The 16341-nt window shown below is 41.0% G+C and overlaps 2 protein-coding genes across 3 annotated transcripts; both read left to right on the top strand.

Moving 5' to 3' along the window:
• The first annotated feature begins 1511 nt into the window (after positions 1–1511).
• On the top strand, positions 1512–8230 carry LOC131547576 (uncharacterized). Of its 2 annotated transcripts, none has more exons than XM_058788243.1 (3): positions 1512–5677; positions 6662–6955; positions 8167–8230. In XM_058788243.1, the coding sequence occupies exons 1-2, from the start codon at positions 4930–4932 to the stop codon at positions 6853–6855; spliced, it is 942 nt and encodes a 313-aa protein (XP_058644226.1). In that variant the 5' UTR covers positions 1512–4929; the 3' UTR covers positions 6856–6955; positions 8167–8230. The 2 variants fall into 2 exon arrangements, with proteins under 2 accessions (XP_058644226.1, XP_058644224.1); XM_058788241.1 differs by having other exon boundaries at positions 1512–6539.
• On the top strand, positions 6855–16251 carry LOC131546669 (MORC family CW-type zinc finger protein 3-like). Its single transcript, XM_058786443.1, has 7 exons — positions 6855–6955; positions 8068–8090; positions 8167–8230; positions 8340–9048; positions 9079–9318; positions 15455–15693; positions 15807–16251. Exons 1-7 carry the CDS (start codon positions 6855–6857, stop codon positions 15985–15987), a joined length of 1557 nt encoding a protein of 518 aa, XP_058642426.1. The 3' UTR covers positions 15988–16251.
• Positions 16252–16341: the final 90 nt, after the last annotated feature.

The raw sequence follows: 16341 nt of genomic DNA, 5'->3' as shown, positions 1-16341 counted from the left end.
CCTCCCTCACAACTTTTGATTATTTCCTTAATTTTTATTGAAAATAAATTCTTTTTTGATGTGATTTGAAATTTGAAAAGGGAGAAAAAACTTTGCTAAAAGGCGGATTCGAACCTGGGTCGATCGCGTCAAAATGTGAAAAACACACGTTTTACCATCTGCGCCACTAGAGCTAGTGATTGATGGTATCTTTTGTAATTATTGACTAGCCTAATAAGAAATATATAAGGCGCCGTTAAAGTGTAATATTATAATATACACAGTGAAGTAAAGTGCAACAGAATGTTAATAAATTGTAAATAAAATACTAGATATTACAGAATAAACTCTGTAATTCCGTATCATTTTACCTGAGATGAGACATGGTTAAAATCATGGATATGTGCTGTATTACATCTTATTGTTTTATTTTTTTTCCACCTTAGCGTTCTTAATACTTTTACATTTTATTAGAGTATTCTGTTAAGTATGCGCATGCGTTTTTATGACGTGTTACGTCACGCACGACGCGAAAACACCTGTCACGTAATGCAAATTACACACGCAATGCGCATGCGTGTCATAGACATACCATACGTCACTTTGCGCATGCGCGGTAAACATACGTGACGTAGATACCTGACGTCACCGCGCTACAGTCTGCAGCGAGGGGTGTCTCGGGTTCAGAAGAATAGTGTGCAAAGTTTTATGTTGTTGCATCATTCCATCATTAACGCCACTTAAGGAGGCACTGCCTGTAAGCAAAAAAATGAATAATCTTTTATTTATGTTATTCTGTATGTTCATCAAGGATTACATATGGAAATAATCATTTTCTTAATACGTGAAATACGTAGTTCTGTTTATATTGTAAAATCTTTGAACTGCTTAAGCTCATATTAAGCATTTATCTCCCAGTCATTTATGTTGTGTAAACATTTTGCATAATTATCTCATGTTGGATAAAATTGGACTCAACATGTTTCATGTAACAGTTTATTTATACAATCTCTTTGTTTATTTTACAGTTTTACACATTTTACTCAGTAAATCATCTGAACTGCGACTTCCTGGTGTCAAGTCTGTTTATTGAGTATAAATGTTTAGCTTGCTGGATATGAAGCCAGTATAGTAAAAAGGCAAGCTTCAGACAAGAGCTGTTTATCACGGAAGCAGAACAACTGTGTTTGTTGTCCACGGCATAGAGGCTAACACAACAACTGCAGTCATGGAAGATGACAAAAGTCAGTCAGCTCCATCTCGACGCTCTGTGTCTTCCAGCAAGTCCACGGTCAGTATGGCAGCAACTACAGCAAGAGCAAAGGCAGAAGCTGCGCAGGCAAGAGCCTCATTTGCAGAGGGAGTTGGAAATTAAAATAGAGAAAGCTCGCCTTGAAGCAACATTAGATGTAATCGAGAAGGAGAAAGAGGCGGAAGCTGAAATGGCAGAAAATTATCATTTCTCAATGCTATCAAAAACCTTGATCTTTCAGCAGGTGAGGAATTTGATTTATTGATTAGGTGGTTGGGACGAGAGTCAGCAGATTATGCCCGTCGCATTAAATCTGCAAATGTGGGGAATTTACCTGCTGGTCTTGAACTGATCTGGGAGAGACTAGATACGACCTATGGATCTCCAGAAGCTATAGAAAAGGCTCTCTTCACAAAAATAGAGACTTTTCCAAAGATATCAGCTAAAGATCACCATAAGCTCCAAGAACTAGGGGACTTGCTTTTAGAGATAGAAGCAGCTAAGAGTGGAGGTGATCTACCTGGGCTCACTTATCTAGATACAGCCAGAGGTGTTAATCCAATTGTACAAAAGTTACCCTTTGGATTACAAGAAAGGTGGATGGTGCAAGGTTCACATTACAAGTACACATATGAGGTCCCTTTTCCACCATTCTCCTTCTTTGTTGAGTTTGTGTGTGCAGAAGCACGAGCACGCAACGATCCGAGCTTCAACCTTTCTTCGCTCTCCATAACCCCTGGTGGAAAGGACAGGTATAGTGAAAGCCACATCCATGTTCATAAACCTGTCTCAGTCCATCAAATGGATGTGATGCCCTCCAGCTTTACCATGTCAAGAGTTTTTAGAGAGGAACCGATGATATCGATAAGCAATGTCCAATACATCGTAAACCCCATCCTCTCAAGAAATGCAGAGGCTTCAGAGAGAAGCCACTGGAGGAAAAGATAAGGATTCTGAAGGAGCTGTCCATTTGTTTTAGATACTGCTCATCGAACAATTCATCGCTAAGAATTGTGATGTGTCAATCAAATGCTCTGAGTGTGAGAGTGACAAACACTTGGCTGCTCTCCACCCAGGCCCACCACCATGGCGTTCTGATTCTACACCTCCTTCACAGCACGGCGGGGAGAGAGAAAAGTCCTGTGTTGGTGATGTGTCATCAAAGTGTACAAGGTTTGTGGCAAAGGGTTTAGTGAGAAATCATGCTCTAAAATATGCCTTGTGAATGTTTATCCTGATGGAAGCCCTGACCAAAGCAAGCGGATTTATGCCATCATAGACGAGCAGAGCAACAGATCTCTGGCGAGGTCAGAATTTTTTGACATGTTCAATGTGCAAGGGACCTGTGCTCTATATACATTGAAGACATGAGCTGGAGTTGGCGAAGTAACTGGAAGAAGAGCGCATGGGTTCATCATTGAGTCTGCAGATGGTGAGATCAGTTTTCCACTTCCTACTCTTATCGAATGCAATAGTATGCCAGACAACAGAGACGAAATACCAACTGCTGTTGCTGCCCTGCATCATAGCCATTTAAAAGTAATAGCAGACAAGATACCACCCATTGATCCAAATGCTGAAATACTGCTCCTGTTTGGAAGAGACATAATAAGGGCACATAAAGTCCGCAGACAACTCAACGGTCCTCATGATGCACCGTATGCCCAAAAATTGGACCTTGGTTGGGTCATTGTGGGAGATGTGTGCCTCGGGAAGTGTCACAAGCCCTCTCCGGTCAACTGCATGAGAACACATATCTTAGAGAATGGTAGACCAAGCCACTTCAGTCCATGCAATAATCACATTGTACTGAGAGTATGCTGTAAGACGTTTTATGTCTCTCCGTCGCAACCTTGACAGACGGCCAAAGATAAGAGATGATTTCACAGAATTCATGCAGAGAATTCTCGACAATAACCACACAGAGCTAGCACCTCCTTTACGGGATGGCCAGGAGTGCTGGTATCTTCCATCGTTTGGAGTGTACCATCCCAAAAAGCCAGAGCAAATACGAGTTGTATTTGACTCTAGTGCAGAGTTTGATGGTATATCTCTTAATGACATACTGCTGTCTGGGCCTGATCTTAATAACAGCCTGTTAGGGGTCCTCTTGAGATTTCGAAAGGATCCTGTTGCCATCACAGCCGACATACAGCAGATGTTTCACTGCTTCTTGGTTCGGGAGGACTATCGTGATGTTTTGCGCTTTCTGTGGCATCGTGACAACGACCTAACTAAGGAGGTCGTGGACTACAGGATGCGAGTTCACGTATTTGGCAATAGACCTTCACCAGCGGTGGCCATTTATGGAATATGCCGAGCTGCCACAGAAGAAGAAAAGGAGTACGGTAGTGATGTGAGGAAATTCATTGAACAAGATTTTTATGTAGATGATGCCTTAAGGTCATTTCCTACAGAGGAGGAGGCAATCGATGTACTCAAAAGGGCACAAGAGGCACTTGCAGTCTCAAACCTCAGACTCCATAAAATCGCTGCGAACAGAGCCAAAGTAATGGATGCCTTTCCAAATGAAGACTTGGCAAAGGACATCAAAAACTTTGGCCTTTCCACGGATGAGAAGTCTGAGCATTCCACAAATGTATGTATCCATTCCTCTTTCTGGAGCCAAACACACTGAAATATGTGTCTTTTCAGATGCCTCCATGAAAGCTATCTCAGCTGTAGCATACTTGAGAGCCTCTGATCAGAAAGGCAACACAGAAGTTGGCTTTATCCTTGGCAAAGCAAGGTTGACTCCAAAGCCTAATCTCTCTGTACCTAGGATAGAATTATGTCCTGCAGTCCAAAGGAGATTAATCTAAAACCGGACAGAATAAGGTTCTACACAGATGGTAAAGTGGTGTTGGGCTACATCTATTATGAGGCCAGACGGTTCCATGTATATGTGAGCAACAGAGTGCATCGCATCAGACAATCTACTCAGCCTGAACAATGGAGGTACGTTTCCTCTGAGCAAAATCCTGCCGATCATGGCTCTCATTCTGTTTCATCTGCCAAGCTTGAGACCACAACCTGGCTCACAGGACCCTCATTTTTGCACTATCCATCAGAGCCGCCTTTCAATTGCTCGCACTCATACGACCTTGTTGACCCAGAGGAAGATGTTGAAATTCGCTCAGAGATTCATGTCTTCTCTACCCACGTCAAAGTGGATCAGTTAGGGACCAAAAGATTTTAGCAATTCTCAAACTGGACAACAGTCGTCAGAGCTGTCGCTCGACTGCATCACGTTGCCCATTGTTTCACTAAACCGAGTGATGCTAGTCAGTGCACTGGTTGCCATTTGTGCTCAAAGGGCCTATCTGTAAGCGATCTTCTGAAAGCTGAGGAAATAATTATCAAGAGTGTACAACATGAAGTGTATCAGGAGGAGCTGAAATTCATCACTTCCACAGGTGAAATTCCCGCACGTAGTTCACTTTTAAAGCTGAATCCAATCATCGACAACGATGGGTTGCTAAGAGTTGGCGGATGCACTACTGGTCAGACATTTTCATGAACGTGTGCAGCATCAGGGTAGACATCTGACTGAGGGCAACATAAGGTCTAATAGCTTTTGGATAATTGGGGCCAAGCGATGCATTAACAGTATCATCCATAAATGTGTCACCTGCCGTAAACTAAGAGGCAAAATAGAGGAACAACAGATGGCCGACCTTCCCGCGTAAAGACTGCAGATGGATCCACCGTTTTCCTATGTTGGCTTGGATGTGTTTGGGCCATGGGAGGTGATCACACACTGCACAAGGGGTGGCCAAGCCAATAGCAAGAGGTGGGCAGTGTTATTTACTTGTATGTTTACCAGAGGAGTTCACATTGAGGTGATTGAGTCAATGACTTCTTCAAGTCTCATTAACGCTCTCAGAAGATTCTTTTCTATTAGAGGTCCGGCCAAGCAGCTGCGCTCCGACTGTGGGATGAATTTCGTTGGTGCCTCTAGAGAGCTTAAAATGAGTGAGAACGAACAAACAGCAGTGAGAGAATACCTCCTTGAGCGAAGATGTTCCTGGGTCTTCAATCCACCACACTCTTCTCATATGGGTGGCGCCTGGGAACATATGATTGGAATAACGAGACGAATCCTGGATTCAATGCTCCTGAAAGACAGGTACACACAACTTACCCATGAAGTCTTAGTGACATTCATGTCTGAAGTGACAGCCATCATTAATGCACAGCCTCTAGTCCCAGTCTCCACAGATCCTGAATTCCCTTTCATCCAAACACCTTCTATGCTTCTGACACAAAAAGCTGGTAATCTCCCAACTCCACCAGAAGATTTCAGCAAGAAGGATATGCTCCAGTGCCAGTGGAAAAGGGTCCAAGCCCTATCAGAAACATTCTGGAATATGTGGAGGAAGGACTATCTTGGAACTCTTCAGAGCCGTCGCAAGTGGTTTCACAAACATCGAAACATCAAAGAAGGTGACATTGTTCTGCTCAAAAACAAACAAGTCAAAAGGAATGAGTGGCCAATGGGGATAATTGTGAAGGCTATTCCCAGTACAGATGGTCTAGTGAGGAAAGTGGAGGTGAAAACTGTTCAGCACAGGACAACAAAAGTTTATCACAGACCCATATCCGAATTAGTATATCTCCTTTCCTCAGACCAGACTATGTAGTCTAGTAACTGTTAGTGTTAATGGTATCTTTAAGATACCAGACGGGGAGTGTTCTGGCTCTGCCTGTTTTAGCTTGTTTTTTGCACCCCCTACTGGTCATTTTGTATTCTACCGCTTGAATTTGTGTTATTCAGTTTGCGGGTTCAGAAGAATAGTGTGCACAGCACATGATAGTGAAGTTTTTTGTTGTTGCATCATTCCATCATTAACGCCACTTAACGAGGCACTGCCTCTAAGTAAAGTTTGATTATTATTGATTTATGTTATTCTGTATGTTCATCAAGGATTACATATGGAAATAGTCATTTTCTTAATACATGAAATACGTAGTTCTGTTTATATTGTAAAATCTTTGAACTGCTTTAGCTCATATTAAGCATTTATCTCCCAGTCATTTGTTGTGTAAACATTTTGCATAATTATCTCATGTTGGATAAAATTGGACTCAACATTTTTCATGTAACAGTTTATTTATACAATCTCTGTTTATTTTACAGTTTTACACATTTTACTCAGTAAATCATCTGAACTGCGATTTCATGGTGTCAAGTCCGTTTATTGAGTAGAAGTGTTTAGCTTGCTGGATATAAAGCCAGTATAGATCCAGATGGATCCGATTTAAATGTCAGTACAGATCATTTTTCACACAATCCAGATTGCTGGTGGTGGGTAATTCTGTTCTACTTGTATCTTTTGTCTTAACTTTTTATATTTCTTTGTTTACTCACATTTTGAACCATATATTGCATCTTAAATGTCTTGTTTTGTTTAATTTTTTTTATCAAAGCATGTGATCCTGAAAGAGTGGAGGTGGGGCAGCAAGAGAGGACAGGAGAAGATGAGGCAGAAAGAAAAATAGATGACAAAGACCAGAGAGGACAGGGGGAGCAGCATGAAATAGGACAGACTGAGAGGAGGGACATGCAGGAGATTGAGATAGAGGCCCAGGAAAACAGAGGAGAGAGTGAGAGAGTGGACTGATGTACACAGAAGAGATGGAGGCAGACAAGAAGAGAGAACAGACAGAGGAACTGGGAAAAAAAGAGATTGAGGCGAAGAAGAAAGCAGTAGCAGCAAACAGGTAAGTGCCAATACAGAATTGAAGATGAAAAGCTTTCATACTTTCATTATAAAGAGAATTTTAATATTGTTTGTTTAGTTCGAACAAGTAAGTTTTTGCTCAAAATTAACCAAAATTAAAAATCTTTTGTTCATAATCTCTGCACAGGAGAGACTTGGTGTTGTTTCCAGACAAAAGGAAATATATTGGTATTGGCATCGGCTATCGGCCAAAATGAGAGAACATACAAATATATATATATATATATATATATATTCACCTGTATTGACCCTTAAAATAACAAAAATTACTTAATCATCATAATCATCCACCTTTATTGAACTACCTAAAAGGCTTTTTAAATATAGGCTAAATAAATAAGGCTGAGCGGATTAGTAATTCTGCCATTACGTATCTAATGTATTATGTCTTGAGCAGGGGTGTCCAAACTCGGTCCTGGAGGGCCACTGTCCTGCAGAGTTTAGCTCCAACTTGACTTAATTGTGGCCACTGTCCTGCTAAACCCTGCAGGACAGTGGCCCTCCAGGAACAGGATTGGACACCCCTGGTCTTGAGTTTTTAAAATGACTAGAAATAGTGCTTTTTTTTTTCTTTCTTTCTTTTACTCCTTATGGGGTTGCATCTCTGAACAGATAACATATGAAAACACAGAAATTAATTTCAGTGCATTTGAGCAATGTTTCATGTCTAAACATGCAATGTAGATTAGATATCAGTGATATTTATCAACAAATGTAAGTGTGTGTGTGTGTGCGCATTTTTGTGAAAAGTCAGGACATAGATTTGTATAATGACAAAGGTATGACATAGGTATTACAAGGTGAAGGTGACTTTGGTCCCATGTCCCCACTTTTCAAAACCCTTATAAATCATACAGAGTGAGGTTTTTTTGGGGAAAGTTGAAATGCACAGTCTCCTGTAAGGGGTAGGTTTAGGTGTAGGGTTGGTGTAGGGCAATAGCACATACAGTAAGTACAGTATAAAAACCATTACGCCTATGGGATGTCCCCACTTTTCACAAAAACGAACGTGAGTGTGTGTGTGTGTGTAAATCTCTAAACCTCTCCTACGGCCTCTTTGACAGCAATGAGTTCTTCAGTTGTCTCTTTCAGTTCAATGCACCTTTCACAGTCTGGTGAGGCCACATTGTGTGTGCAGTTGTTTTTGATACAGAACCTGAATTATTTTATTAATACTTTGTGTTTAAACAGCTTCTAGCCCCTCGGACAGCATGCCAGTGATTTCAAAGGTCATGTCAATCTCCACTCCTAAAAGGTACATCATTCTCATTCTTCCTTTCTCTATTTTTCTCACACATATTTCCATTCATTCTCTCTTAATTCTGTTTTTGCACACAACATGATTTCAAACCTGTCTTCTTCAGAACAAAGAGAAGTCCAGGTTTATCCCAGAGCCAAACTGTAAAAAGAGCAAGAACATTACATGAATACTGTAGCAACACACTAGGTAGTCCATCAACATCTGCAGCTACATCAGATTTCATAACTTCACCTTTGGTGATCACAGACAATGATGGCAATAAAGTTGATGAAAACAATGTAGAGAGCAGTGACGATGATGTTGTTATTGATGAGACCCACAGCACGCCAAGACCCAAACCCTTTGACCTTTCTAAGGTGAAGTTGGAAGAAAAGACCAGCGATGATGCACCAGGATTATGTATTGAGTCCAGTGATCATGGTTCCATAAAAACTGAAACAGAAAACACCAGAAAGGAAAAGATGGAAGCATTGACTTTCAATGGCCAAACAAGCATAAAAACCCAAACAGAACGTTTGATTGTAAAGGCGGAGAAAGACAAGCAGATAATAAAGGAAGAAGTTGAGATCAAGAAGGAGGAGATTGAGAGTGATGTGAGAAGGATGGAACAGAGCACTAATGAGGTGGAAAGCAGGATAAGAAACAATAAAGAAATAATCAGAGGCCCCATGGAAGTTGAGAGGTGTAGTAGCATAGAAGTTTCCAGACTAAATCTTGAAAAACTAGAGGAGATACCTAAGGAGAATAAGATCAGTTTTGAACATGAAAAGTCAAATGTAGAAAACCAGGAAGGTATGACACATATAACACACTTTAACACTTTTTAAGTACAAACCACCCACTGCATCAAAGAGGTTTTGAAAGAGAGAGATAAGTTAAAAATTAAACATGAGGTGTTGTTGCAAATCAAAGTTGAGAAAGAAGCTCAGGATAAGGTGTGTTGTGACTGGTTGAAAGACGAGGGGGAGGAACACTCATCAACAACAAATGAAAATGTAAATGACGAAGTGGCTCTTCAAATGGACTTGCTTCAAAGGGAGCTGGACAAGCGCAACAATGAATGCAATGAACTGAGAAGAAAGGTAAGCACCTGATATTTTTGACTCTGTAAATTCTCATAAGTAATAAAAAATTAAATGACATTAGTCCCTCCAGAAAATGCATGGATTTCCAGCCAGGGGTGCGTTTCCCAAAAGCATCGTTGGCTAACTATAGTGGTTAATTCCTTTGAACTCTGGTTCAGGTTCCATTGTTAACGATGGAACCTGCAACCATGGTTGCTTTTGTGAAACACTCCCCTGGTTAGTATGGTTTTTATGCTCTTAAAGGGAAAGTTCACCAAAAAAATTAATTGTCGTCATTTACTCACCCTCATATTGTTACAAATCTGTATGACTTTTGTTCATCTTTGAATCACTTTAAGATATTTTTAATCAAATCTGAAAGATTTCTGTTTCTCCTTTGAATGTCAGTTCTTCCAAATTTTTAAACACTATTCTAATCAAATATGATCAATGGAAACTGAACTGCACTTGAGTAACGCACAAGAACAAACCTTGTTGGTTTTCGCACAGTAACCAAGCACATATGAGCTTCTGTTTACCATATTTGATGTATGTGCAATGATCAGTGTTTATATGTGAATAAAAATTAAATCTGTTCATCATACAAACCCCATTTCCAGAAAAGTTGGGACATTTCGTAAAATGCAGTAAAAACACGAATTATAATTTGTTATAATTCTCTTTAACCTTTATTTAACTGACAAAACTACAAAGAAACAGGTTTCCAATTTTTTCACTGACCAACTTAATTGTATTTTATATATATATATATATATATATATATATATATATAAGATATTTTGTAATCTTTTCACTTTTATTTTGCCTATGTCCCACTTTTTTTGAAAATCAAAATTTGTTTATATATCTACAAGTTAAACAGTTTTAAAACATTCCACAATAAGCAGGTGGATTGGTGATAGGTGAGGGTATTCTAACGGGGCTGACGAGACGTGAGACGTACGGATCCATAAGCAAGCTTTATTGACAAGAGACGTGGTAATAACAGGCAGGGTCGATCAATGGCAGACAAGTATATAATAGGCAAATGCACAGAGTTATCAAAAACAGGCGTGGGTCATACGACAGCGAACAGTATCAAAAGGGGCTAGACAAGAGAGGTAATCCAAAACGTGAGCAAGAGTCCAGGCAGGGGAAAACACAATCCAAAACAGGCAAGACGAGGCAAGACTAGGGAAACTAACAGGGCTCTGTAGGGCAGCGATAATGCATACAATACTCGGCACTGATGGAAGGAAAGTCCAGGGTTTAAATAAGGCATGTGATCAGTGTGTGCATAGGATCAGGTGTGCGTGTGATTAGTGCAATGAGTGATTGGTGACAGCAGTGATCAGTAATGGATGATGGGAATTGGAGTCCATTGTGATGTGTGGTGTGAAAGTCAATATGATGGAAGGGCAACCTCTTGTGGCAGTCAGACAGAAGAGCAGGCCCAGGACTCATAACATAGCCACCACGACGGATCAGGAACCCACAGCAGAGCCTGGGACCTAGGGAGAACGGAGACATAAAAAGGAGAGAGAACATGCACGGACCCAAGGACCGAGGCAGGGAATACAGGAAGTTCATAATTAGTCTCCATAGCTGTGACAGGACAGAACGAGAGTTCATTGACGGCCTCCATAGCCGTGACAGGACAGAACGAGAGTTCACTGACGGCCTCCATAGCCGTGACATGACAGGGCAAAAGTTCAGTGACGGCCTCCTTAGCCGTAAAAGGACAGGGCAAAAGTTCACAGACGGCCTTCATGGCCATGACAGGGCAGGACAAGGATTCATAGGCTGATACCACTGACACCTCTGGAGGTTCTGCAGCAGATGCTGCCACCTCTGGAGGTTCTACAGCAGTACCAACAGGAAACAGGGAGAGCTCAGCCACGGCTCCTCCAAAAGCTACATGACAGGCTGTAAGTGTATTGTTGGGCGCCACCACCTTGCAGGGAACTGAAGCAAGCACCGCTGCTTCGAAAGGTTCTGTAGCATGCACCGCCACCTCTGGAGAGACTGCAGTGGCCTCCATAGCTTAGGGGAACACAGTAGCGGGCGCCACTACCTCAGGAGGTTCTGCAGTGGTTGCCGCCACCTCTGGAGGTTCTACAGTGGTAAACTCAGGACACAGGGAGAGTTCATTGCTGGGTGCCGCCACCATACAAGGGGCCGATGCGAGCCCTGCCGCTTCTGGAGGTGGACCGCCACCTCTGGAGAAGCTACAGCGGGCGCCGCCACCTCTGCAGTTCTTCGGTGGTGTACGCAGCCCAAACTCAACACAAAGCGATTCCCATCAGGGGAAGTGCCTCAAGCAGGTTTCTTGCTGCTAAGTTCAAACATTTTGGAGGCAAAAGACTAAATATAATCTAAATCTAAATTATATCTGTACATACAAACAAAAATGAATGAGAAACAGAGCCCACTTTCTTCCGTTTATCTCCGGCTGAGAGGAGAACGATCACATGAGCTCAACCGTCTTCTTTCCTATTGGCTGTCGCTCCCAAAAGTCGTTCTTAGTTTGCATAAAGTTGAAGGATTCTGAACTTTGTCGCCGAGTATTCTGTAATGGGGCTGACGAGATGTGAGACGTACGGATCCATAAGCAAGCTTTATTGACAAGAGACGTGGTAATAACAGGCAGGGTCAATCAATGGCAGACAAGTATATAATAGGCAATGCACAGAATTATCAAAAACAGGCGTGGGTCATACGACAGAGAACAGTATCAAAAGGGGCTAGACAAGAGAGGTAATCCAAAACGTGAGCAAGAGTCCAGGCAGGGGAAAACACAATCCAAAACAGGCAAGACTAGGGAAACTAACAGGGCTCTGTAGGGCAGCGATAATTCATACAATACTCAGCACTGACAGAAGGAAAGTCCAGGGTTTAAATAAGACATGTGATCAGTGTGTACGTAGGATCAGGTGTGCGTGTGATTAGTGCAATGAGTGATTGGTGACAGCTGTGATCAGTAATGGATGATGGGAATTGGAGTCCATTGTGATGTGTGGTGTGAAAGTCAATATGATGGCAGGGCGACCTCTTGTGGCAGTCAGACAGAAGAGCAGGCCCAGGACTCATAACAGGTATCATGATTGGGTAAAAAAAATAAATAAATTGCATCCTCCAAAGTATCAGTCTTTAATGGATGGATCGTGGTTTACTACTTTTTGCCAAATGTAATGAAAGGATTATCAAATCATTCAGAAATAACATTTCTCAAAGCAAGATTGCAAAGAATTTAGGTTTTTATAGTGCTGTCAAACAATTAAACGCGTCCAACATAAAAGTTTTTGTTTACATAATATATGTATGTGTGCTGTCTTTATTTATTATGTATATATAAATACACACACGTGCATGTATATATTTCAGAAAAATGTTATGTTTATATATTAAATATATTTATAATATAAATTTTATGAATAGAAATATAGACATGTAAATATTTTCAAAATATATACTGTATGTGTGTGTATTTATGTATACATAATAAATATACACAGTACACACACATACAGTGGGGCAAAAATGTATTTAGTCAGCCACCAATTGTGCAAGTTCTCCCACTTAAAAAGATGAGAGAGGCCTGTAATTTTCATCATAGGTATACCTCAACTATGAGAGACAAAATTAGAAAAAAAAATCCAGAAAATCACATTGTAGGATTTTTAAAGAATTTATTTGCAAATTATGGTGGAAAATAAGTATTTGGTCAATAACAAAATTTCATCTCAATACTTTGTTATATACCCTTTGTTGGCAATGACAGAGGTCAAATGTTTTCTGTAAGTCTTCACACACTGTTGCTGGTATTTTGGCACATTCCTCCATGCAGATCTCCTCTAGAGCAGTAATGTTTTGGGGCTGTCGCTGGGCAACACGGACTTTCAACTCCCTCCAAAGATTTTCGATGGGGTTGAGATCTGGAGACTGGCTAGGCCACTCCAGGACCTTGAAATGCTTCTTACGAAGCCACTCCTTCATTGCCCGGGCGGTGTGTTTGGGATCATTGTCATGCTGAAAGACCCAGCCACGTTTCATCTTCAATGCCCTTGCTGATGGAAGGAGGTTTTCACTCAAAATCTCACGATACATGGCCCCATTCATTCTTTCGTTTACACGGTTCAGTCGTCCTGGTCCCTTTGCAGAAAAACAGCCCCAAAGCATGATGTTTCCACCCCCATGCTTCACAGTAGGTATGGTGTTCTTTGGATGCAACTCAGCATTCTTTGAGTTTTTACCAAAACGTTCTATTTTGGTTTCATCTGACCATATGACATTCTCCCAATCCTCTTCTGGATCATCCAAATGCTCTCTAGCAAACTTCACTGGCACTGCAGGATTTGAGTCCCTGGCGGCGCAGTGTTTTACTGATGGTAGCCTTTGTTACTTTGGTCCCAGCTCTCTGCAGGTCATTCACTAGGTCCCCCGTGTGGTTCTGGGATTTTTGCTCACAGTTCTTGTGATCATTTTGACCCCACGGGGTGAGATCTTGCGTGGAGCCCCAGATCGAGGGAGATTATCAGTGGTCTTGTATGTCTTCCATTTTCTAATAATTGCTCCCACAGTTGATTTCTTCACACCAAGCTGCTTACCTATTGCAGATTCAGTCTTCCCAGCCTGGTGCAGGTCTACAATTTTGTTTCTGGTGTCCTTTGACAGCTCTTTGGTCTTGGCCATGGTGGAGTTTGGAGTTGGACTGTTTGAGGTTGGGAGGGTGGGAGAACTTGCACAATTGGTGGCTGACTAAATACTTTTTTGCCCCACTGTATATTATGCAAAAAAAACTTTTATTTTGTATGCGATTAATCGCGATTAATCGTTTGATAGCACTGGTTTTTAACCAATATTGTGAAAGATTCAGAAAATCTGGAGAACCCTCAGTCTGTACAGGGAAAGGCAGGAAACCTCTGTTGAATGTGTGAGAACTTCAAGCTCTCAGATCGCACTGCATGAGAAACCAGAATCAGTTTGCGTTTATTCGCCAAGTGTGCACAAACACACAAGGAATTTGTTGTGGTTTTCAGAATGAGAAAACATGCTTTTGTGTTAAATACCTTGGTCAATTAACACAGTTTGTCACTGCATCAAGAAATGCAACATGAATCTGTTATGCAAGGAGAAATCCATACATCAATCCTATGCAGAGATTCTGTCAAGTTCTCTGAGCCAAAGCTCATCTCAGATTGTATGAAACAGTGGTGTTGTGTGCTGTGGTCATATGAGTCCACATTTCAGATTGATTTTTGGGAAGAAAATTTATTTTTTTCTGCACCAAAGACGTAAGGGACCATACAGACTTTTATCAGCAACAGGTCCAAAAGCCAACATCTTGGGGTACATCAAGGTACATGCAAGCCCACAGCTGACTTGCATATGTGCGAAGGTACCATTGACATGGAGGCATATATTGGGATTCCACAGAGATATGCTGCCATCAAAATGACCCAGGAAGTCCATGGTTATTAGTGCAAGAAAATGACAGACCTTATTTTGCATGTGCAACAACAGCATGGTTTTGTAGACACAGAGTGGATGCGCTTGACTGGCCTGCCTGCTGTTCAGATCTGTCTATTGAAAACATATGGTGCATCATGAAGTCAACGATGATTGGTAATTGAAAACATTGGAAGACTTTTCTTTGAACTTTTGTCAGTTAAATAAGTGTTAAAATGAATAACCAAAATTACAAATTCTAGTTCTTATTGCATATAACAAAATACCCCAACTTTTCTGGAAATTGGGTAGTATAAAGTGATCATATCAGAAGACTTGGTTTAAACCATCAAAGAATTGATTGCATGGACCTTCAGTGGAGGGACAGAAATCTCTAAAAATATCTTCACTTTTGTTTTGAAGATGAACCAAAGTCTTAAGGGTTTGCAATTAAATGAGGGTTATTAAAGGACAGAATTTTAATTTTTGAGTGAAGGTAAATTATAGTGGTAAAGCTGGCTGATCGTGGAAGCCATGCTGGTTAAGATAGCTAAGAGAAATGATGGGGACATTACAGTATCCTATTCCACAAGTGTTGGTCTTTCCTGCAGGAATGACCATTATTTAAACAGTCAGGCTTAGACTTTTCTTCTTTTTTCTTTCCTTTCATTCTTCAATACCCACAAACTCAACTGTATTCACAAAGTTGGAGAGCTTGGAGCAGGAGAACGTCTGTGAGCTGTTGCAGAAGGAAGTGGAAGAGCTGAGGAAACAAATAGAGGAGTGGAGATATGCAAGAGAGCAAAAGACTTTGAAGGACAGTAACACGAGTTCAGAACAAACATGCAGAGCAAGCATGGCTGCAAACCTTGAGAATGGGATCAAAAAGGAAGGAGATAGCAATGAAAGACCTGTGGATGGAGAGAACACAGTGACACTGGCCAAGTAAGAGCCTTGTTGACTTAAGGTTTTAAGTGGTATGTGGCATTTCTGTACATGCTCATTAGGAGTCACATTTTGATGCACATATATAATTCTGCTCTCTCTTCTGTCATCAGGTTGAGGGAACTGAGGTGCAGCATCACCCGTTTACTGGTCACTTTTGTTCCTGCCCTGGACCTCAACCTCGACCAAGTGAACTATGACTGTGAGGTCATAGATGAGATTTTAAATCAGGTCATACAGGAGATTTACCCCGCTGAGACCACCTTTACATTAAGCCAGATACCAAAATGTTAGCCTAGGTTATTTTTTGTGCATGGAGACCAAATACTATTAAATTAAGTTTTATTTATTTACATGTTTTCCTGATTAACACTTGCGGTTCTTTGGGCAAGTTTTACATTCTTTCATACATTCTTGTTTCTTTTGGTTATTGGAATAGAAATAAGTTGTTTCGAGAACAACATCTGACCTTTTTGTCATAAAGACTTATAAAGCTTACAAATGTTGTGCCATTTCATGCCACTTTTCTGTAATTTTTCTGATATGCAACTGTGTGCATTTTTGATACACAATGTTTTTATACACAATTGTGAGTGGATAACAGTTGTAGTAAGTGCTACTCAAATTGTGTACAGACAGTTCTGTGTA

This window comes from Onychostoma macrolepis, chromosome 09 (assembly GCF_012432095.1).
Source record: "Onychostoma macrolepis isolate SWU-2019 chromosome 09, ASM1243209v1, whole genome shotgun sequence".
Taxonomy (NCBI): Eukaryota; Metazoa; Chordata; class Actinopteri; order Cypriniformes; family Cyprinidae; genus Onychostoma; species Onychostoma macrolepis.
Note: the sequence above shows the minus strand (reverse complement) of the source record. Positions and strands in the feature narration are given on the sequence as shown.

Bases quoted from the DNA above. Each gene is read 5' to 3' on its own strand.
- LOC131546669 (XM_058786443.1), top strand. From the start codon at position 6,855: ATGTACACAGAAGAGATGGAGGCAGACAAGAAGAGAGAACAGACAGAG. The intron at 6,956-8,067 runs GTAAGTGCCAAT...TGTCTCTTTCAG, and splicing joins AAAGCAGTAGCAGCAAACAG to TTCAATGCACCTTTCACAGT. The intron at 9,319-15,454 runs GTAAGCACCTGA...GTATTCACAAAG, and splicing joins GCAATGAACTGAGAAGAAAG to TTGGAGAGCTTGGAGCAGGA.
- LOC131547576 (XM_058788241.1), top strand. From the start codon at position 4,930: ATGGATCCACCGTTTTCCTATGTTGGCTTGGATGTGTTTGGGCCATGG.